Source organism: Lepisma saccharinum, chromosome 7, assembly GCF_977018435.1.
Source record: "Lepisma saccharinum chromosome 7, izLepSacc3.1, whole genome shotgun sequence".
Lineage (NCBI taxonomy): Eukaryota > Metazoa > Arthropoda > Insecta > Zygentoma > Lepismatidae > Lepisma > Lepisma saccharinum.
The window spans coordinates 66,263,584-66,286,735 of record NC_139235.1 but is presented as its reverse complement, the minus strand read 5'-3'; the positions used below and the strand labels follow the sequence as shown (position 1 = coordinate 66,286,735).

Below are 23,152 nucleotides of genomic sequence, written 5' to 3'. Positions count from 1 at the left end.
AAAGTGATAGATGGGAGCAAGGTTAGAAGGGAAAGATGTAAAGTCAGGAAAACAGCTGCTGATAATTTGGATACTCTGACTGGATTGTATTTTGATGGCAGGAAGGACCAGAGAAGAATTAATGAGAAGAAAGGAGTGAAGAATTATGGTCACGTCGTAACAGAAGAACATGTGACTTTAGTCCAGCAGCCAAATTCCAAGTATATAGGACACGTCACTGTATCACTATAAAAAATGAGATCTTGAGCTTCTGTGCTAGGAAGGAAATAAATATGGACGATCTTTTAGCAGTTGGATGCGATGGTACAAATGTGAATATAGGAAACAAAGGAGGAGTTATTGTTTTACTCAAAAAAGAACTTGGTAGACCCCCCAGTGGCTTATTTGTTTGCTGCATATAAATGAACTCCCATTCCGCCATCTCTTTCAGAAAATTGATGGATTCACTACTGGTACAAAAGATTTTTCTGGGGAAATAGGAAAAGCTCTACAAACTTGCGAAAAACAACCTCTTGTGCAATTCGATCCAATAAATGTTCCTTCTTCTTGTCAGCTTGTTGGGGATGTTGACTTTGAAGACTTAAGTACTGATCAGAGGTATCTCTATAATTGGTGTATTAGTGTAACAAATGGACACTGCAGTGAGGAATTAGCGAATCGAAAACCAGGTCCATTAAACCATTCTAGGTGGCTAACAACAACTGCAAGACTGCTAAGGTTGTATGTTTCGACTGATAAACCCTCAAACAATTTGACAACGCTTGTGACCTTTGTGGTGATGGTATATACTCCAGTGCAAAGAGATGGATTTATCTTTTCAACTATCAAGTCAAGAGCATTGATGAAAACATTTCACACTAAGAAAGAATACAAGTTGTAAAAGTAATTAGTATTACGATATTGGGCTATATGTAAATGTAAAAATTTAACATTGTTACATATTTTGGGTACTAATGGGTACTTGGGTAGTTTATTTTATGTATTTCGGTAGCACAACTTTATGGTTGTATTCAAATATCTATTTCTTGCACTTGTTTACTTAGGAACCAGAGTATTCTGTGTTTCAGTGCAGGAAAATAAATAAAAAGTTATAATTTTCGGTGAGTAAATGCTGATTTTCAATATGAAATCTTCAGTGATCCTGGGGCACTAATAAAAATCCATTCTTTTTTCTGAAATAGTTAGGGTTAACTAACTGTATAATAACACAGCTTTTTCCACTACAGGCATCTTCATTTTTTGAAAAAGAAAATTTGCCCTATATTTTCACTCCACCTTACTATATATATACAAGGGGTGATCAACTGAAACCCGTTCGTTCCATGTATTATTGGTATAGTGTGTAGGAGGATATTGTTTGTCCAATAGTGTGTAATGGCTAATGTCCCTGTGTGTTGGGTGTAGGAATGTTGTTTATGCGTGTTTCCGTTTTGCAGGTATAACGAGTGAAAGATGGCGTTCAACATCTCCAATCCGTCCAAACAGGACCAGCGTGCTGTCATCCAGTTTCTGAGTGCCGAAGGTTGTCAACCAGCTGAAGTGTACCGGCGTATGAAAGACGTGTATGGTGATGCATGCGTGTCCAAAACAACAGTGGTGAACTGGGCAAGAATGTTTCGGAAGGGGCGTGAACAAACCACTGATTATCCCCGTCCTGGTCAAGCCCATGTTGTTGCCACAGAAGACATGTGTGAAAATGTGAATGCGGCAATATCTGCAGATAGACGCATGAGTATTCGATCCATAGCGAACGAGTTAAACATGGGTTATGGTACTGCTTACAAAATTGTGAAAGCTCTGGATTATCATAAAGTGTGCGCGCAGTGGATACCCAGGGTATTGACGGAGGACCAAAAGTTGGAGCGTATAAGATGCTCCATTGAACATTTGTCACGTTACCATTTGGAAGGTAACGAGTTCTTGCTGCGCATTGTTGCTGAGGATGAAACTTGGTGCCATCATTTTGAACCGAGTTCAAAGTCTTCCACTATGCAGTGGAAACACCCCTCATCTCCACGTCCCAAAAAGTTCAAGACGCAACCGTCTGCGGGGAAAGTTATGGCGTCTGTGTTCTTTGATTGCCATGGACCATTATTGCTCAACTTTAAGGAACCAGGACAGTCCATCAACGCCGCACGCTACTGTGAAACCTTGACACAGTTACGGAGAGCCATCAAAAACAAAAGACCTGGTTTATTGACCGCTGGAGTCATTGTGTTGCATGACAACGCGTGTCCACACGTTGCAAACCAAGTGCAGGATTTGTTTCAACGATTCAAGTGGGAAATGTTGCGACACCCGCCCTACAGCCCTGACCTTTCACCTTGTGACTTTCACATCTTTGGGCATCTAAAGAAGGCTTTGAAAGGTCAGAGATTTCAGTCTGACGCTGAAGTTCAGGACGCTGTGCGTGATTGGTTTGAGATTCAGCCTTCGCAATTTTACATGGACGGCATTTGTAAGTTAGTGACACAGTGGGACAAGTGTCTCAACGCTCATAGTGACTTCTTCTGAACAATATTTTTACTGAGCGCTAACCATAGACGCCTCTAGAAATAAATAAAATTTATTTCACGAATTATGACCACTGAACGGGTTTCAGTTAATCCCCCCTTATATATATATATAACAAATATTTGGTCGGATTAGAGTGCTGCACGAGAGGATATCTTTGTTTGCACTCTGCAATTTTCAGTGTTCGTGAAGAAGCCACTCGGGCAACAGCCGGAAACAGTCGCGGACAATTATGGATATCGTAAGCCTTACGTGGCTACCTTTCATTAGTAGCGTGTTATTGTATAAGGTGTGCCCAAATGAAGAGGAGACTACGGTTATATCTAAAGAGTATTTTATTACAGAATATTTGCATTACATAATATGTGAATTACAATTAATGTGTAACATGATTCCTACACATAATTACCATTGACATTGATGCACTGATCCCAGAGCGTAGGAAGGGAGTAGATGGCTTCAGTGTAGAAACTCCTGGGTTGCTTACGGATCCAGTTTTCCACGGTGTTCTGCCTTCCTTGTCACAGGTGAACCCTTGACCTTTCAGTAAATGTTTTAAGGGGCCGAAGATATGGGGAAATATTGGGGCTGTATGGAGGATGTGTGAGGACTTTCCATTGAAATGTTCTCAGCAGGTCCAGGGTCTTCTTGGCCACATGTGGCCTATCGTTATCCTGGAACAGCACTATCCCCTTCGAGAGCTTACCCCTGCGCTTGTTTTTGATGGCCTGTTTTAGCCTCAGCAACGTGTTGCAGTACCGCCAGTCGATGAGTAGAGGTCCTTCATCCTGCGATAAATTTGTGAAGCATGCTCGCCTTCTGCGCGAAGAAATTGCATTACAGCTCTCTGCACTGATCTGGAGGAATCCATAATGCACCCGTCCGCACAAAACCACTCTCGCCAACTGAGGAAACAGCAGGCGAAGCCGTTCAATATACCTGCAAACAGGAACAAACACTGCGGCATCTATCGGCAACATATTTACCTTCTTCGATTAGATACAACGCCGCTACAGCAAAGGTCTCCTTTTCTTGGGCACCTTATAACACCAGCTGCAAACTTCGTGTAAACAATTTTCGCTAGACAGGAGTGCAGGGAAGTGTGATTACGTGTTGTGCGTATATATTATAATACATAGTTATGGTTATCAGTGTGCACCTCTATTTTTTTTACAATTCCCAAGAAGATCGCGGTGAACTTAGCCCTGTAGTGATACAATCCATTCCAGAGAAATGTAAAATACGCTTACATTTAGATCCTGCTGGCCAGGATTCACGTACATTTTGGTCCACAACGGGCAGGATTCGCATTCATTTCGGTCCTATACGGACAGGATTTCGCATTCAGTCACTAAAAGTGGAAAAATATATTCAAGATCATCGTAACACAATGAAGAAAAAGGAACTTGATCACAGAGCGGTGCTCAAGTTTCTTCATCAAAATGTTGTCAATAGAGGAAAAGGTGGTAATATGAAACCCTGATGACAATATGAAACACCTAAATATCTAAAGAACACGTTGCTGCACTCTTGTGATGACTTGTCGCTAGCTTATTTCTTTGCCTTAAGGGTCATACGACCGCTACAATCGCCATTTGTGTAATGGCGAGCTTCGAGATGCGCTTTTGTCTATCAAAGAATTTCAAACCTTAGGAAAGTTCCCGGGGTGTTAAAAAAAATGTATACAAACTTTGAAATTGCATAGCTGCTATATTATTGTGAATATTACAACAATACAAAGGGAAAAATTGCAACATAGACACAGTTTCTGCGTGCAATTACAATAAGTGCTCAAACTGCAAACCACCAGCCTGCAAACACCTTTGCACACGATGCTGTACATTTCTGATGACATCTTCCAGAGTAGCCACAGGGATTGCTTTACAAGCCATTTCAATTTCATGGCGTAGGACCACTAGTGACCATGGCTTCTTACGGTACACTACGTCTTTGACGGTCCCCTACAAGTAAAAATATAGGGGGTTAAATCAGGCGAACGGGGCGGGTACTCAATCGGCGCCTCGAATGACAGCCGTGTTTACGCCATCGCTGTACTTTCTCAACTATGACATGCTTTTAAAGTGTGTATACATTTTTTTAACACCCCTATGTAAAACCTCGTTTGTCTGCAGCTTTTGATAATTTACAGGTGATGTTTGGAACCACACACTTTGCCAAAATATAATTCTGCAATATCTGTACGTGCTTACATATATTTAATCTTGTTGGTTTAAATGGTAAAATGCAATGTTTTTCACAGCAATGTTTGTAATATGGACCTCCATGCTGCTGGTAATATGGAATCGAGTTCCTTATTACATTCATGTTGTAGAAAGTTTTGTTTATAATTGTAGCTATATGCTGTAGTGCTGACGGGGATGTATATATGAGACGTGACTTTTCTTTAGATATATTTAAAAATTGAAATCGACTTTACTTTGGTTTATTATTTTCTATCAAAAGAAGCAGCTATCGTATGCGTACAACATTTGTAACATTTATAACACTTAACTTTGTTCAATAAACAGATAAACCTTTCGGACGCCATGCATACGTTAACAGATTGGTCGATTCGGGAAACTGCGATAGAATACACACACTTGTACATCGACGAATCAAATCGGTTTTGGGTAACTTTCCTTAGAGCCCCAGAAAAAAAACATGCAGTCAAAATGATGGAGAAAGTTATGAAATTATGGCATGGTATAATTCTGAGTTAATTTCGGAAAGTTCCTCATATAGCTGAAAAATGTCATAAATACAGTGTGTAAGTTAGTTCCCGTCAAGCATTCCAGGTGGCAGCACGTATGTATGATCTGTCAGAAGTGTGTTTACCCTTAATCCGCCGCCGTTGCATATGTGCAACAAAAAAAGTATGTCCCTTGTAGCCGTGTTGCAGATATGCAACAAACAGCTTTAGATACAATTATCGAGGGTTTGCCACACTTATATTTGTATACTGAGGTTGAAACACTTGACAGTTCGTTCGGGAACATGTTTTGCAATCGTGTTTACGAAAATTCTAAAATTCTCCCCCCCCCTTTTTCTCGGAATATGTCACGTGTTTCCGCTCTTTAGTTTGACAGACACAATAAATGCTTGGTATTTACGATGCTGTTTTCCTCCAAGCTTCCAACGCTGTGATTTAGCACTGATAAGGCACACATTCTTCTTCGTGTTTGGACCTGGTGATCCAGCTGAAGTAGTGTGGGGGGGGGGGTCAAGGAGAGGGGTGTTTGGATGAGGTTTTGCGGTGTCAGCTTTCTGTCGCCTCTATGTTAGAAATGCAATGAAGCTTGACGATAGCCAGAGGCAACTAGCGTGAGTCTATCCAGAAGTATAGACAAAACAAACGATTGCAAAGGCTCCCTTCCGTCCTCTGTTAGGAAAGGCCTCCCCATAATCGATTCTGAGCAGTTCGTATCATATAACAGCTCATCGATCTCCCTAGCATATATTTCCACAAAGAGCCGAGTCAACAGGGAAGAAATAGATTCACAGTAGCTACACAAGATGCAAGTGCGAACGAAAAAAAAAGCAAAAGTTCGGGTTTTCTCCCCAAAGTAGCTGGAGAAGAGGGGGCAAACTCCACATTTTTATGTTTTTTTAAATTAAAATTTGGTAATGCAGCCCCACTCGTAACCCCTCCCCCCACCGCGGTTGCGGCATCCAAATTTTACATGGTTGCATGCACTGATGTTCTATTTCCAAAACAAAAGTTATCCGAAGTAGATTGGTCCCATAGGGCCCGAGTTATTACGATTTTTCTCCATTATATATACGAATTCAAATTTCGCGCTCAAAGCCTCGGCTACACTGGGCTTACTTTCGTCAGACCGCGCGGTTCCAGCTTCTAACGTATGTACGGGGACCCATAGATGGCTCTTTTACTACGATCTACTACGTACATCTCACAATTACGTGTGTGTGTATAATGCTGCATACATATATCTTGTAATATGCAGCTTTAACGTAGACTACAATCATTCCTTGTGATTGAAAGCGAATTGAGGATATCGGGCAAGAAAATGCAGAACATTTTGAGTGACGCTGATTATATTGCGTTCTTTCCAGACCCTACTTCTGAAACACGATCCTGATCACAGAGCCATCTCTTATTGGCGATGCAAACACTTCATCAGGAAGTGTAAACATTGAGTGTGGTATGATTTCCCACGCATGACCCCTCCCCTTCATATTCCGCACCCCCACACACAATTTCGCGAACCATTCATGTGCACATCTAGGTTAGACCAGGGGGTGGGTGCAAAAACGGGGAGAGGGGGGTTGAGGCTATAACGAGCTGTGAAAATTGGTCCGGGTTAGAAGAACCTCTTGTAAAGAGGGCGGTTTATTCTGTGCAACGGAATCTTCCCGGATCGGATGACCCTTCGTCCCACATCGCGTTGCCATGGCGACTCATGTAAGCGAGAAGCTTGCAGAGGGAAATTTCGCTTGTCAACTGTTTTTACAGCCTCCTTTGCTGGAAGGACTAGTCGTAGGTATTCAATATTTTCAAAATATGGACTACGATTTACTAAACGCCGCATGTCCCACACTGAAATCGGGGTAAAAATAAGTTATATACAGGGTGAATCAATGAAACAAGGGATTATAAAGATAGGCTTTCTACGGCCAGTTTCAGTTGAGTTCGGGTTCAACGACTCGCATCTTGTTTACACGTCTACAGCTTTTACTAGAATGAAGCTACGGGCCGGTAAGCAATATGGGTTGGTGTCGGGACATACGGTAATGTTTTGTACAGAGTGGGACAGTGTTCATGGCGTAATTTGACTCGCACAGTACAATGACGTAATGAAATGCATGCACGCCAAGGCTGCGGTGTTCAGTTTCGTAGGAGCTGCCTTTGTTCGACATGGAGAGGTGGAGTGATAAGCACGGTGCTTTTGTTGAAGAAACTTATTTAGAAAAATAACGATTCCATTGTTGCTACACAGCGAATATTCACGCGACATTTTTAGTATTGACATCATAGGAAAGTGCTAAATGGACAAACCATTAGCAGGTGGGTCAGTTCCTTTAGAGCAGTGTTAAAGATCCATGAACCCATAAATTCTATTGGTTTCTACTGTGTTCCGATGCAGGACTGGGACCTTTTCCCTCGCAAAATTTAAATTCGGTCCAAGTTGCGTATTGTTTAATTGAAAAAAGGTTCCTGGACCATATTTAAATTCATCCGGAAAAAAGGTTCCTGGACCGAATTGAAATATTTTACAGATAAGAAGATTCTTTACGGTCCAGAAACAATTTACGCTTGTTGATTTTCTCTCCCGGACCGGAATTAAATTTATTTAAAATTCCTGGACCTTGAACAACCTCGCTTTAGAGTTACAGCCACTGCCTGTAATTGAAGGACCGAATCAAAGGTACTGTCATCAATATCTTCGTGATATGCACCGACGAGTGATGGAAAGCTTTCAACGCCGCGAGGACGAATGACTACAGCACCGGGGCCGTCATTTGCACGGGGTCGTCTTTAAGCATTGAATGGTAAATGGCATTTATGTAACTACTGTTATTTTTGTTTTAAGTACACGTTATTTACAGAAAGGCTAATCGGGACTGGACCTGCATTTCAAAGTTAGATCAGAACCACTTGTGCTTCCACCAGGTTTGGAACGCGGAACCCCTTGATTACAAAGCGAGGACGTTACCACTACGTCATCGGAGAGGCCATAACAATACATTACAAGCAGTTGTTCGTTTATGATATGATTTCCAAACTATGCTATGAACGCTGTCCCACACTGTATTTACCCTAAATAATGTGTTATCAAATATATACGGTGTTGTCCAACGAAACGGACAACTTTCGCAGCATGTAGAGTACATAAAGATGTATTACTTTTTTAGTGACGTTTTGCTCATTGAGGTCTCTTTTGAACGCTATCAGCTCGCGGAAAACGGCATGTGATACCCTGTAACATGCAACTGAATATAAAATATTAGAGATTGCCACCAGTGTTGCCTACCTCTGGACACAGCATCCGAGTATAGGCGTGTCACATGGACCCTATTTTTACACTTGCATTTCAGAGATACACAGTGCGGCAATTTGAAATCGGGACTTATTTTTTTTTCTCGGTAGGTGGAGACACTGTGCAAGCATTCAAGAATAATCGATGTAGAGCTCATTGATCTTGAGGGACATTGTTGCGTGTGGCACTGTTGAGTGTCGGCACGTGCCGTGAAAGTGCGTCGTGATTTCAACGTGAAACAAAAACCAAATATCATGTTTTGTGCACACCTGGGTAAAACTGCTAGGGAAACATTTCACATGTCGCAGCAAGTGTATAAGGAACAAGCGTGTATTTGAATGGCACAAGCGTTTCAGTGAAGGACGGCAACCAATTGAAGACGATGACCATCCGGGTGCAGCAAGAACGGCGAGAACAGCGGAATTGGTTGAGAAAGTGAGGACAATCATTACTGAAGATCAAATTACAGACACAATGTTACTGCTGCATGTTATCTTGAGGTACTGAAACGTTTGAAGCAAAGAATAACACGTGTTAGGCTCCAGTATCTGGTTGATGGCAGCTGGCGTCTCCTTCATGACAATTCCCCAAGTCACAAGGCTGTGATTGTGAAGGACTTCATGACCCGAAAGGCAATCTGTATGTTGTCACACCTGGCCTATTCACCGGATCTGGCTATGTGTGATATTTTTCTTTATTCCCTAAACTGAAAGATGCACTCAAAGGTTCCTATTTAGATGATGTATCAACAATCAAGAAGGCTACGACAATGATTTTAGACAGCATTACACAAAACGAATTCCAGCAATCCTTCCATGCACTGTTAGGCAGGCGCAACGATGTGGGATGCAGGAGGGTCATACTTTCAATGATCCCAGATTCCCAGGTAAGTAACTTTCTCTGAACACTTGTTTATTTTCTACTTCAAATTTCCTCACTATGTATGTGCGTGCGTGCGTGTGTTGTGGTGTATTGAACACCTTATTTTCTCCCCGGTTTGTTGCAAATTGTTTTTGGAAGGCCAGAAATGACTTCTTAGAGGAATACATCTCTTGAATTTAATTTTAAATTTGGTTGAAATAATTTCATTAATAACATATTTTGAAGTTTGACGAAATTTCGGACATGCATTCACAACAGCAGAGTGAGAACTTTCACATTACAGTTCAGTATTGACATGACATTGTGAATTATGTTCACTATGTCTATCTATTTCTCCAAGACCGGAAAAGCTTTGGAAGCAAGGTTTGAACCGTTTGTCGGTATAGACCAGGGGTCGGCAAACTACGGCCCGCAGCCTCTTTTTCTATGGCCCGCGAGCTAAGAATGTTTTTTTTTTTTTTTTACATTTCCAAATTCTTAAAAATTTCAAAGTGGGATACTATTTAATGAAACGCGAAAATTATATGAAAGTAATATTTCAGCGTTTATTGCAGTGTATGGGAACATTCCTTTATTTGTCGATAACTATTGTGCCTATGGCTGGTTACGCGCTCAAACGGCCGACTTCGAGTTGAGGAGTTTCGAGAAAGATCGTGTGTGGCGCTCTTAGCTAGCTTCGTACAGGGTCAACGCTACCCGCTCGCCCGCCCGCCCGCTACTAGGCGGACCTTGGCTTCGCTTCAAAGATGAAATATGTAAAATCTCAATACAGGTCAGCATTAACAGATGAATATTTCCAATCAATTTTGATGATGGGGAGTACTGACTTTGACCCCCAATTTAGTAAAGCTGTGTTTCAAATAATAATTGTAGTCTAGTATTTTTATTACATTGCATTTATATATATATATATATATATATATATATATATATTTGTGTATTTTTTTTTAAGTAGACCTACCTAAAAATATCCTCCAGTTTGTCTTTTGATCTGCAGAGTGTAAAATATTTAATGTTTGGCCCTTAACAAAAAATGTTTGCCGACCCCTGGTGTAGACCATGAAATTACCGCAGATGCACAGAGAGGTTGGTAACACTGGTTGCCACTGACATTTACTTCTCGTCTCTTGCATCAAAGACAAGTTGAAATAGTATGCAAAGATACACTCCACTAGTGAGTAGTCACTGGGTTCTTCTATCACTATAGGTCTTTTCTACTCTTACGGCGGGCGCCCTATATTCTGGCAAGGGAACTGGGGAGCGGGGAAGCGACCTATCCAGCGCAGCAGCCTGTAGAACGAGGTGCGCACTGCACCTTCCCTCCTCAACCTTGTAACTCTGGGCGCCACCGCTGTTGTCTGGTTGGTCTGCGGTGTAATCCCCGTTCCACACTTCCCTTGCCAGCACGAGGGCAGCCCGCCGTAAGAGTAGAAAATATCTATAGATTCCGGATTTAAAGTAATTAAAAACCAGTAAAATAAGCACCAAAGAAATGAGCGCTTAGAAGTACATAAAAAAAACATCAAAGCAGGCAGTAAATATGAACTTTATGAATTTTCTTTGCAAGTTATACACTTATTGACGCGAATTTTTGGTTTATATTGTATTTTTATTTTTGCGTCGCTTTCTGTTACTTTTGATCAATCGCGACGGTCATGATGAATGGTGGTTAGAAGACTCACAAAGCAACAAATTGGGGACAACGTTAAGGAAAGACTGCAAAATAGGCACAAAAATGTGTTTTCAGGTTCGTAAGAACATGAATTTGAAACATTACAGCCAATATTATACTACATGTGAATAAAAATTGCAAACAATATTTCTAATCTTCCACTAATATGTCGCCAATCTTCTTTGATATTGTTGTATTCAGTATATAATTGTGTGTTGTGGGTTTTCCCATAGGGTTATTAATACTGTAACAGGGTGGAACATTCATTGATTGATTTCATTTCATTTCGGAAAAAAAATGTAGGTGGCAACCGTGAATCTGTGGTTCGTGGTTGAAAATACAGAGTATAAAATGTATTTTTTTAAGGAGTCTTATGATCGAAACGAGTCCTTAGTGAGCAAAATTTTTGCAACAAAAGTTAGTCTTCACGTCTTCTACACGCTGTGTACATTTGAGACACCTTACATACGTTGTATTACTAAATAAAATTCAAAATCGCCCGCCGCATTTGCCCAACTTAATTTAATGTGAATATTAATCGATATCAGATCAAATATGTCGCGTGTTATTGAGGTACATATGATGAAGCATAGTTTTCGCAGCTGTACAATAGTATTTACGTTTTCCTATGATTTATTTGGATATTAGCAGGATAGAGTAATTTCTTTGCTCCAAATGTAGTTTGAATATTTTCTGCCTTCAAGCTGCCTTTCTGGAGGTTCCGCACAAAACGTTTCATTGAAAACGGAGCCAGCAATTTATTTTAACATACTAATTGTAGTGCCACCCTAAATCCATAAATTTCATATTTTATTATTATTATTATATTTTTTTGGCTATTCGTTTTCTTTTATCACTTAGAAGTTCATAGGATTTCCTTTTTTTTCTTTCTTCAAAGTCGCACCAAGTCCCTTGCTTGGCATGACGAGAGGGGGAACCGCGCCCCTCAGGCAGGTCACACTGGCTAGTGTGTTCTTCTTGTTATTTTGACCTAATCAAAACCAAATTTTCCTTCCGAGACTTTCATGCCTACACGAGAAAAATTTAAATTTATATTTCCCGTTGCAGAAATTCAATGATTTGCAGTAAGATATATTTCATTACGCTTGACTAAGATATTGTTCAAGCGCGTCATCTATTCCTGAACATGAACTAACTAACTAACTCCCTAGCCTTCTTAAACCCGAAAGTTCATGGCTGCAGCAACACAGGCCTTCCATCTTTCCCTATCTTGAGCAAGTCTTATATACTCTTTTCCATCCCTACCGATTTCCCTTAGGTCCATCTCAACGTTGTCCCTCCATCTTCGTCTTGGTCTTCCTACAGGTCTCTTACCATCAGGTTTCCCAACAAGAATCCTGTAAACTCCTCTTTCCCCTCCCATTCGTGCCACATAGCCTGCCCACCTAAGTCTTCTTGATTTAATTATTCTAATAAAATCTGGACATGAATACAAATAATGTACTTCTAAATTATGTAACCTTCTCCACTCACCTGTCTCCTCATCCCTTTTAGGTCCAAAGATTTTCCTAAGGATCTTATTTCCTGAACATAAGAATATTTAAATAATTTTATAATTTATTTGTGGTGACTTGCAATAAGAACATTGCCTGCCTAACTTGGTTGCCATATGCAGTGTACAGCAGTGTACAGTTAGCTGCAATAGAAATGCGACACCAAAGTCCTGAAATGTTTGCTTACCTGTAAGGAGTTGTACGTGTTGCCTAACTCTACGGCAAAACTTGATTTTAATAACAAATTTTCAATGGTAACTTCTACACATACCGCTCTGCAAGAAAGCGAGCATTTCAGAATTTAAGCGTCCCATTTTTATTGCCGGTGAATGTACATTTAAGGTAGGATGATACACAAGGTCAAAATACTCGCTACCCGAAGTTCGTAGGTTCTCCAATTACTATACAAGCTATAGTATCCAATTATTTAGCGAAATGAGTTTCTAAATTGCCACAAATAAAGACAGATGGCACTGACTTCTCCCTTAATCCGGCTTTCAATCAGAATACAGCACAGGAAAATGCGTAGTCGATAGTGACACTGTGATCACATATTATCGAGCACGAATTTTAGTGTCAGTTAAATAGAAGAGAACTAAGGAATTTATTTCTCAAGTCATTTATCAACTTATACATCGATCCATACAGTAGCTCAAACGATTTGTAATGCAATCAGTTACACGAACAGTTTTCTGATCTATGTTTGTGATCACTGAGATGTCACTTCTGTTTCTGTTTCTGTCACTTTTGGCTAACGCGACGATGAGGATGAATGGTGAAAAGTCAAAGAGACGAACACATATGGACGACACAATACGAAACAACACTGGCTGTAAGTCCAGACGCAAACACTATCTAATGACAGCTCATATCCGTTTTGAAACTGTAGGCACTGGCGTACGCAGAGAGAAGGCTGATGGTGCTCGAGACCCCTCCAAAATTTTGAAAAAGTCAACCTTTTCAAATAAAAACAGCGAAGAACTGGGGGAAAAACAGAGTGCAAAATTTAACCCACCTTAAAATGACCCCCTCATTGCCATTTTTGAGAATAGAAAGTTCCTAAAAAAATAAAAAAAAATAAAAAAATATAATTCCAGCCCCCTCCTGAAAAAATATCCTGCGTGGGCCAGTGACTGTACACTCTGTCCAGGGAATCTCGGGAGCGAGACAACAAAAGCAAGTCTCCCAGAAAGTAGCGATTCGAGGGGGTTCGACCAATGAACACGTGCGAGGGAACGGGATTGTGTGGATGGGGGGAAATGTAGTGCAGTTACCAGCTGTTTGCATCAGCGTATACTGCTTCCCTTCCCACACACGCTTTCACTCCTTTCTGCTCCACAGATTCCCTGGGAATATATATATATATATATATATATATATATATCGGCAACAGAAACATTCAAAATGTTAAATGAGGCTTATGGGGATGATACTTTGTCTAGGAGGGACACGCGTGTTTGAATGGCATGAACGGTTTTCGGAGGGAAGGGACAGTGTGAATGACAATGAACGTACAGGGAGGCCACGAACTGCGATTACGGAAACAAAACACTGCAAGAGTTCTTGAAGTGATACGGGGTGACCGAAGATTGGGTGTTCGTGCAGTGGCCGAGTTAGTTAACTTGGATAGGGAAGCTGCTCGACGCATTTTAACAGAGGAATTGAACATGCGGAAGATTTGTGCGAAGGTTGTACCAAAAGTTCCGTCAGATGACCAAAAACTGTGTCGTAAAGACTTGAGTGAGGACATGTTAAAACGCCTTAGAAATGAGCCAAGTTTGTTGGAATCTGTTGTTACTTGCGATGAGACATGGATTTTTACCTATGACCCTGAAAGTAAGTTTCACAAGGAATTTTATGTTGATTCTTTGTTCACTTTTCACATTAGACATTTTTTAGGCAGAACACGGTTGCACTCAATGACGCAATACTCCCAACTGACGAGACCGGGTGAGTCCAAACTTGCAGCACAGATAGACTAGGGGTGTTGCATGCCATGACGTCACCAAACTGTCGTTGCCAACTCCTTTTTGTTTTTCACTTATGCAATCAATCAGTGTTTTTTTTGTGTCACACCTCGTATATATATATACACACACTGGTCAAAAAAATTAGGGGAGCAAGCAAGAAATCCCAAAACCAAAGTTGGTAAGTCAAAAGTAGCAATGTATTTTGATTAGGTGAGTGTGTCCTCAACCAGTACAATACATGTCTATTGAGTCATTAGCACAACAGAGTTCTAGGGGTGATTTCTGCAAGGTACTGCACAAAATCAGGAGAACAGCACGGTGATAAGACAACAGAAATGGACAGATACGCAACAGATCCATACCTCTAATAAGGCGTGTGATCGCCATGAACTGCTATGACAGCTGCACATCTGTTTTGCATGGAACCAATAAGGTTATCAACGACAGCCTGCGGGATATTCACCCATTCCTCCAGAAGGGCCATTTCCAACTGACTGTTGCAGAGTTGTAGGCGGCGCTGGCCGAGCAGCAATGCGTCTTCCGAGTGTGTCCCACACATGTTCAATGGGATTCAAGTCTGGGGAGGACGCTGGCCATACCATTCGTTCGATACCCTCATCCCGTAGCATGGCGTCAACCAGACGTGCTCGGTGAGGTCGGGCATTATCGTCCACAAAAATGAAACGATCACCGATATCTGCAGCCATTAATACAACATGAGGCCTGAGGATCTCATCCCGGTACCGTAAGGCTGTCAAAGTACCGTTCCGGATAATGTGCAGGGGGTTACGTCGACCAACACTGATCCCTGCCCATACCATTAAACCACCGCCACCATACTGAGACACTTCGCGCACATGTGCGGGATAATTGCGAGTCCCACGTTCCCTCCAGATGAGAATGCGTCGATTATCTGACTGGAGACTGAAACTCACGATGTTCTACAGCCCACTGTCTGCGGGCCCTACGGTGTTGGGCATTCAGAGGGTCACACACCATTGGTCTTCTTGCATAAAGACCCCTTTCCCGCAGGCGATTTCGTACAGTTTGGCCCGAGACTCTTCGTCCTGTTGCCAAAACAAGGCCGCGTTGCAAGTCAGTTGCAGTTTGCTGCCTATTCCTGCGAGCCGACAATGCTAAGTACCGGTCTTCCCTAACTGTTGTTGACCGTGGGCGACCTTGCCCAGGCCTCCTTCGTACCGTACCTGTCTGTTGAAATCGTGTCCACAACCTGGAAATGACACTGCATGACACACCAAGGGCTGCAGCCACCTCGCGTTGTGTTTGCCCTGCTTCCATCCTCCCAATGGCTCTCCATGCGCTAGATTCCCCTAAATCGTGTTGTTCTGCCATCGTTCCTATTCAACACTACTCAACTGAATCCCACCTGCACTTACGGTCTGCCAGCACCAAACAACCAGTGTTCCCAAGTGACCTCGTGATTGCTCCTCATATCACAAATTCTGCCACGTGCCTTATGGTGTCACTAGAGAGCTCTTCATGCTGATGATTCATCACAGATGAATTGTACTGGTTGAGGACCCACTCACTTCATCAACATACATTGCTACTTTTGACTTTCCAACTTTGGTTTTGGGATTTCTTGCTTGCTCCCCTAATTGTTTTCACCAGTGTATATATATATAGGCACACACACACACAGGGTGTCTCATAAGTAATAGCGCAAACTGACACTGAAACTTTACTCCTTGCGCGTTCCGAGGTTTGCTCTTAGTTTACAAAACAGAACATTTCCGAGAGGTGGCGTTGGAATCAAACAGGATGGATAAAGCACTCGGTGATTACAAAATGCAATCAGTGACGGCTTCTAACCACACATTCGCACACATTAATAGCATTTTATCAACTAGGACTACGTTTACAATGAAGTCAGTGGCGGCTTGTACCACACATTCGCAATTATCTCGAAAACGGCTCGTTTGCACACCCATGTTTACTGAGACTTTTTTTGCTTCTATTATCGTGTACTTTCACCTGTGTCAGTTTGCGCTAATACTTTTCAGACACCCTGTATATAAAGGTATATCAATATCAAGATATATCAATAGAGCCGCGGTAGCTCAGTCGTCGTCGACCTCCGTGGCGGAGTGGTTATCACAGCGCGCTTCGACGCCAGGGGTCCCGGGTTCGGATCTCGGGTAAGACATGGATGTGTGTGTTTGTACAAATGAGAAAAATGAGAATTGATAATAAACGAGATATGTAAAAATTGAGAAAAAGTGAAAAAAAAACGGGAATACTTCCGTATAGGGGTATTCCTTAGAAAGAAGTCGTTAGGGCTTTTGACTACCATGCGAGATATCCGGGTTCGATGCCCGCGAGGTAGAACCGAGATTTTTTTTTTCTACCTGTTCAAGCGGCTCCGGCGCCCACCCAGCGTAGTATAAAGTGGGTACCTGGAGGAAACTCTGGAGGGTAAAGGCGGTCAGGGGCGTGGTGCTGATCACATCACCTTCACCTTCGGCCGTTATAAAGAAAGTGTGTGGCCCTAACTCCACACCACTAAACACCTTCATGGCGTGGCACCAAGCACAGGGGAGGACTTTACTTTTATATCAATATCAAGATATAGATATAAGTACCAGGTTTATAAAGCGTATCATGTACATCACTGTGCCTGGTCAGGTGTTGAAAGAGAAAGAGATTAACATAACATATGGAGCTGCGCGGGGGGGGGGGGGGGAGCGAAACAACTCAGATGGAGTTTAATAAAAAGTCACTGGAGCAAACGTAATTCAGGCGCGAACCCGCCCGTTCTGAATCGGAACGGAACACCTGAAACGAGTCGCGAAATGGAAATTGACTAAGGCCAACATTTTCCATCTTGCACAAAAAACTGTTCATTATTAAAATTAACAACAATAAAAACGATTGGCCTGTTTCTGGAGTGTGCCCCTCCCCCCTTGCATTTTCCCCGCCCACAACACCGAACTTCGGTTATTTCCAACTTTAACCTTAGAGCCAGTGCGAAACTATGTGTAGGCTATATTTTGCAATTTCCTCATGCTTGGCCTTTTTTTTTAGCTGAGCCCACAGATGTTTACTTACTCAACTGCTACCACTCCCCCTTTCCATCCCTACCCGTGCCCTCAGGCTGTTCTGCACATCACTGCAGCAAGCTTCTTTCTTGCTCTCCCTACATCAGACCGGCAATTTACGCAGAACAGAAAACCTACAAGCCTAACAGTTTCAGAGTTTTTTGAGCTCGAAGCCACATCAGCGCCATCTGTGTACAATAGCAGCGGAGGCAATTTTCCTGAGACACTCCGCCAGAAGCCCGGATGAAATTTTGTTCCGTAATGTACGCCAAAGGGCAAACAGAGAAGTAGAGAACCCGTAACACGTGGCTGAAGATTTGGGTTGCATATGTCTCAGGAGAAAATTCTCAACGCCTGCTGGGTAACAATGCGAAATTAGATTGACTGTATGAATCATATTAAAAGACGATACAGCAGTTCTGTTAGAAGACATTGGGTTCAAATCTAGGCAAGCAATTTCACTCTCACATCTAGAATCCCCTAATGTATTCAGGTAAATATCACAATGCATTCTTTAAATGTTTAACATTGTTGCCAAGTATGGATAGCATACACAAATAAGAAAAGCGTTGTTAATACTAGAAATTGTGTCTAATTTTGTAAAAACAAGATAAGAATATTAATCCATTTCATTTTACATGTCTTTAGTTATTGTACACTCACCGGCAATAAAAATGGAAAACCTAGATCCTGAAATACTAGGTTCCCTGCAAGGTGTTGTGTGTGTTGCCTAAATATACGCCGATAAGTGGATTTTAATAGCAGGAACGAGTATTTTAGGATCAAGTCCTATTTTTATTGCCTCTGATTGTACATAATTTAACTGAGTCGCTACGTTTTATAAGATATGCAGCCGGCTTCCGTGGAGGAGTGGTTAGCGTAACGCGTTACAAACATCCAGTGATCTCAGCTTCGAACTCTGGCTAAGGTGTGATTGTATTTGTTGTTTCAATATACAGTAAAACATCGTTAATCCGGACTAATGGGGGGGGGATAAATTGACCGCTTTAACGAAAGTCCGGATTAACTTAAATAACCTAAAAGAACAGTAGAACGTGCAATAAAACTCCGTTTATAGCAACACAACACGTTTATTATGGTGTATTTAAAGGGCATAGGCCTAAATACACTATACAGTACAAGACAAAGTCTGCGGGAAACAGAATTTCATCAGTGCTTGACTGCCTTTTCTTTGGGTAGTTCTCTTGTTGACTTCTAGCCACATTTAAAACCTTGCATTCTGCTTTTTTTATGCCTTTTGCCTGTCCGGATTAAGCTAAGTCCGGCTTATCGTGGTCCGTATTAACGAGGTTTTACTGTACCTCTTCCTCTTAACTATATAACCAATCATTTTTAATATAATCTAATGCTACCTTCCCCTCTACATAACTTTATATATATTTTATTTCCCTTTATATGCATGATTACACACTTATATCATACCGGAATGCTTATCCATGGATATACTTATTGTCATATACTCGTATATTTGTAAACCCGGGCTACTCAGGACTGCCGAACAGCCTCAGTACTTAGTACTTGATCCTGCAGAATGTCTGCACACGACACCTGTAGAATCAAGACAACTTGTAAAAATTAAACAATAAAGGAAAGAAAAGGAAGACGGGGAAACCGACACTCATGTAAAATACATTCTGGTCCTTTTAGGCACCAGAACATAAGCGCATACTCTAGAATGTATGAGGGTGGAGGATGGGCATTCTTCGAGGGTTCCCCTCTTTTTTGTATTTGTCCTATCATCCATCTGTTCAATTCACAATTTATTTCCATCGTCGCGATTAACCCAAGCGTGTAAAATAACCGAAATACCAAGAGAGAAAGAGAGAGAGTGTGTGTGACGGGTCTCTAGATTTGATTGGTCCGGTCGCATTAACAGTGTACGAGGGTGTAACACAAAAAAGAGACGATTTTATTAAGTCTAAATGCGCGCGCACTAGCGTTCGTCAGTGGTTGGCACAGAGACACGTGACCCTGAATGACGTCACGAGATAAGCGCCACTGGTCTGGAACTATTCACTTGGCGAGAAGCAGCCATTGTATTAGGACGTGCATCTAGCACCCAGCATGGATTTGAAGCTGCAGCAGTGCATGGCAGTCAGGATTTGTTTGACAAAATTCTTAATAATCATGTGGTTCGTAAACAACTGCGAAGTGCTACTCTGATGCAACTGAAGAGGTGAGTGAAAAACAGCCTCACTGACGCCATGTTCAATCAGACAATGAGCTGATAAAACTCTTTCGGGTGTGCCAAACAGACTTGTCAAAGAAGGGCCCTCCCTCATGATGGCTTTTAAAAGTGCATAGAACGTTGGAATCAGCGTATCACTTCAGACGAGGACTATTGTGAAAGTTCCGTCTGAAAGGGACCATCTTCTGGTAAAGCACCCTAAAGTCAACCTCAATTCATGGTAAGAAGATCTTAGTCCTCGTATACAGTATAGTTTAAGTTCTTGTTAAGTAATGAATGAATTTATTAATTTTCAAACTTGAGTGAGTAAGTTTTTTTATTACGGGCCTGTCCTTAATTAAGAGGCTTATCCCCGTATTGCGTGACGGGCTACAATAGCCTATGTGCTGATGTACCCATAATATAAAAATCAATCAATTATATTTTTAAAGTACGCAATTGAAATTCAGTGGAAAAAGCCTATTAGCTTAATAGAATACTGTATGTTCTGTTACTTTTTTATACACCCTCGTATAAACGGAACGTTGTGAGACAGGTTTCGTTTTCAATAGATTGTGTTAGGTATTCTCATGCTCGAATGGAATGAAAGAATAAAAGGTACACAATGAAATCGCCAGAATCGTAGATATAGTTCTCTCAGAACCTTCCGTTTTGTAGCCGAGTCCTTGTTTTTGTACACCAGTCAACCCATGCCACTTTTTCATTCAACTAATTGCATGTGGCTTTCGTCTTATCGTTCGCGACAGCCGGTGAATGTCTTATTAAAATAAATACGCGTGATTAACAGAAGCGAACGTACTGTTTGCAAAGCAGATAGGAAAATCCCCACCGGGACAATTTGCCCTTAAGCTGGTATCTGCCATCATTTCATGTCGATCGTGCTGCCAATTTGGGGCACGTGCTTCCTGCGACAGGAAGTGTCAATGTTGCAAATGGTTGCTGCGTGTTCCTCCCCGACCCTCGGGACGCTGTATCCACTCTTGGTTCCGACATGCACAAGGAGCGATTACATACATCAGTGGTACCACATGTCAATTACGTCGCCCCCCACCACCACGTCAATATGAAAGTAAATTTAACATTGCATTTGCACCTCAAGCAGAGAATGAGATGCTGGGTATATACATAGAAACTTAAAGTGAACAACAGGTGTCACATGCATCGTATGTGTTGACTAATCAACAAAGATTGCCAAGAAAAGTTAAGTACTTTTGCACCAATATTAATGGACAAAAATAATTTTCCAAACTAAAAGATTCGTAATGTTGAAACGTATTTAAACAACGTAAAACTCCAGTTAAATGGGCACAACTGTAAGAAAGAATTATTTAAAATTCATATGGTACGGAAGTCTTACAACGATGAAAAGCAATGTAGTAATCCTAAATAGTTTGTGTATGTAACGATAATGTAGAATACCATGAGTAATGTGTTAATGTGTTATAAGTAATACAGACATGTATTTATAGTGAATAAAAGATCAAGATTTTGGTACAAAAACTGGAAACATTTCTGGATCAAAAGCTGTATATAAAATGGTATGGCATTTCGGTATTGAAATGGTGAATATAATCCTAAATTTGATTTTATGAACTACAATTATTACACAATGTAAACATCTATCTTCTAATGTAGTTATCCAAGTATTAAGTTTATTCCTGTGCAAATGAGTCCATTTTTGCTTCTCAAATATTTACAGCAGGATTAGTCAATTTTCCGTGATTTGCATAACTCACAGAATATTTCAGACTTCAGAATGTGTCACGTTTCGTGTTTGACAGTTTATATCGCATTTTGCAGTTCATTTCGCACTATTAAGTGACAAAACATGGTTGTCAGTTTGTAACCACCCTGAAAGACCTCAGTAATATTATTTATTATTTTGTTGTTAAGACCTTCTTAATTCTCACTTAGTGATGCAGTATCATCTGCATATCGAAGCACCCTTATTGTCCTTGAACCTTTACTCTGACATTCGCTTCTCTTTTACAATTCATTGCTTCCTTAATGTATGAATTGAAAAATCAGTGGTGATAGAGAAACTCTTGCTTGTCATGTTCTTTATCAACGCTTTCTTTTTCCTCATCCACTTTGAATATGACCTTCTGTTTTCCTAATAGGCTGCTAATAATTATTCTATTTTCAAAAGATTCTCATCCTGTTTTCAGTTATTAGTTTTCATGCCAGAAAAGCCCCTCATGCTCCAATTTCCTTTCTTAATCCAAACAGATATTCTGATAACATTTCGATTACGTTGTGTTCCATTATTCATATATAATCCTTGTCAGTTATTTTGATGCATGTAGTGTCAAACTTTGTAAACTCTATCCCATACATACTGTTTCCTTTCTGATCTGCCTCCACACTATTCTCATTGCCCACTGCCTCTAGTAGTGTGTCACTTACATATATCGTAACATACCCCATCGGTACGTACGAGCAGAATCTTGCCCAGACTTGTCAGAACTTGCTTCTAGATATTGTTGAGACAGAGGTTTTTACACAGGAAGCGGCCAAGGCTCACCTTGGGGGAGGTGAATGAAGTTCGGGGCAACATGAACAAAACCAGGGAATCTAGGAAGCAAGGGGTCTTTTGATCGTCATCGCCGAGAGGAGTAACACTGCTAGGGGAGAGTCTATTCATACTGAACGGGATAAGTTATCCCTTTTCCTGTAATCTGCCATTCTCAGCCTGAAAGTTTGGGACTTAAGCATCTGTCATATCATTTACTTGCTTATTAGTTTAGTTACCTCTCATCTGGCCCTTTTAGGGCCATCGCAGCCAGCAAGTGTTGTAATTTAAGGTGTAATGTTATAATGGGGGTCAAGTTGTGATTGCACGCGATATTTAATCTGGAAGCGGCTGCGCGGCAATCGCAACTTCAGGATAAAATTGAAGACCCTCGCTATATATATCACAATTTACAATTTATGTCGCACTTTTCGCACGACAATGCAGGAGTCAACAGGCAAAATCGGCTAGAAGCGCGAGACAAAGCCCTGTAAGAAAATATACACACAATATATATATATAAATATGCGTATAAAGTCAAAGGGTCCAGCAATGAATAACACGCTGTGCCTTCTTCATTGCGTTAATTCGTCCTCGTAAATTCCTATCTTATTCACCCTCCTTATTGTATACGTCTACGGTTAGCAAAGGTACCTTTGACTTCAAATTATAGTTACCTCGTGTATGTTTATATGTTGGCTTACTTACTATAGATTCAAGGTAAGGAAAATCCACAACTTATGTTTGTCAATTATCAACAACAAAATGCATTACTCGATTAACATATATATATTTCGTAAACAACAAACAACTCATAAAAG

The 23,152-nt window shown here is 41.1% G+C and overlaps 1 protein-coding gene across 1 annotated transcript; it reads left to right on the top strand.

Annotated features, from left to right (window-relative positions):
- Positions 1–1,452: 1,452 nt before the first annotated feature.
- On the top strand, positions 1,453–2,514 carry LOC145990497 (histone-lysine N-methyltransferase SETMAR-like). The gene has a single exon (XM_083126193.1). It carries the CDS (start codon positions 1,453–1,455, stop codon positions 2,512–2,514), a length of 1,062 nt encoding a protein of 353 aa, XP_082982319.1.
- The last annotated feature ends 20,638 nt before the right edge of the window (positions 2,515–23,152 follow it).

Excerpts from the sequence above, each read along its gene's own strand:
- LOC145990497 (XM_083126193.1), top strand. The coding sequence starts at position 1,453 with ATGGCGTTCAACATCTCCAATCCGTCCAAACAGGACCAGCGTGCTGTC.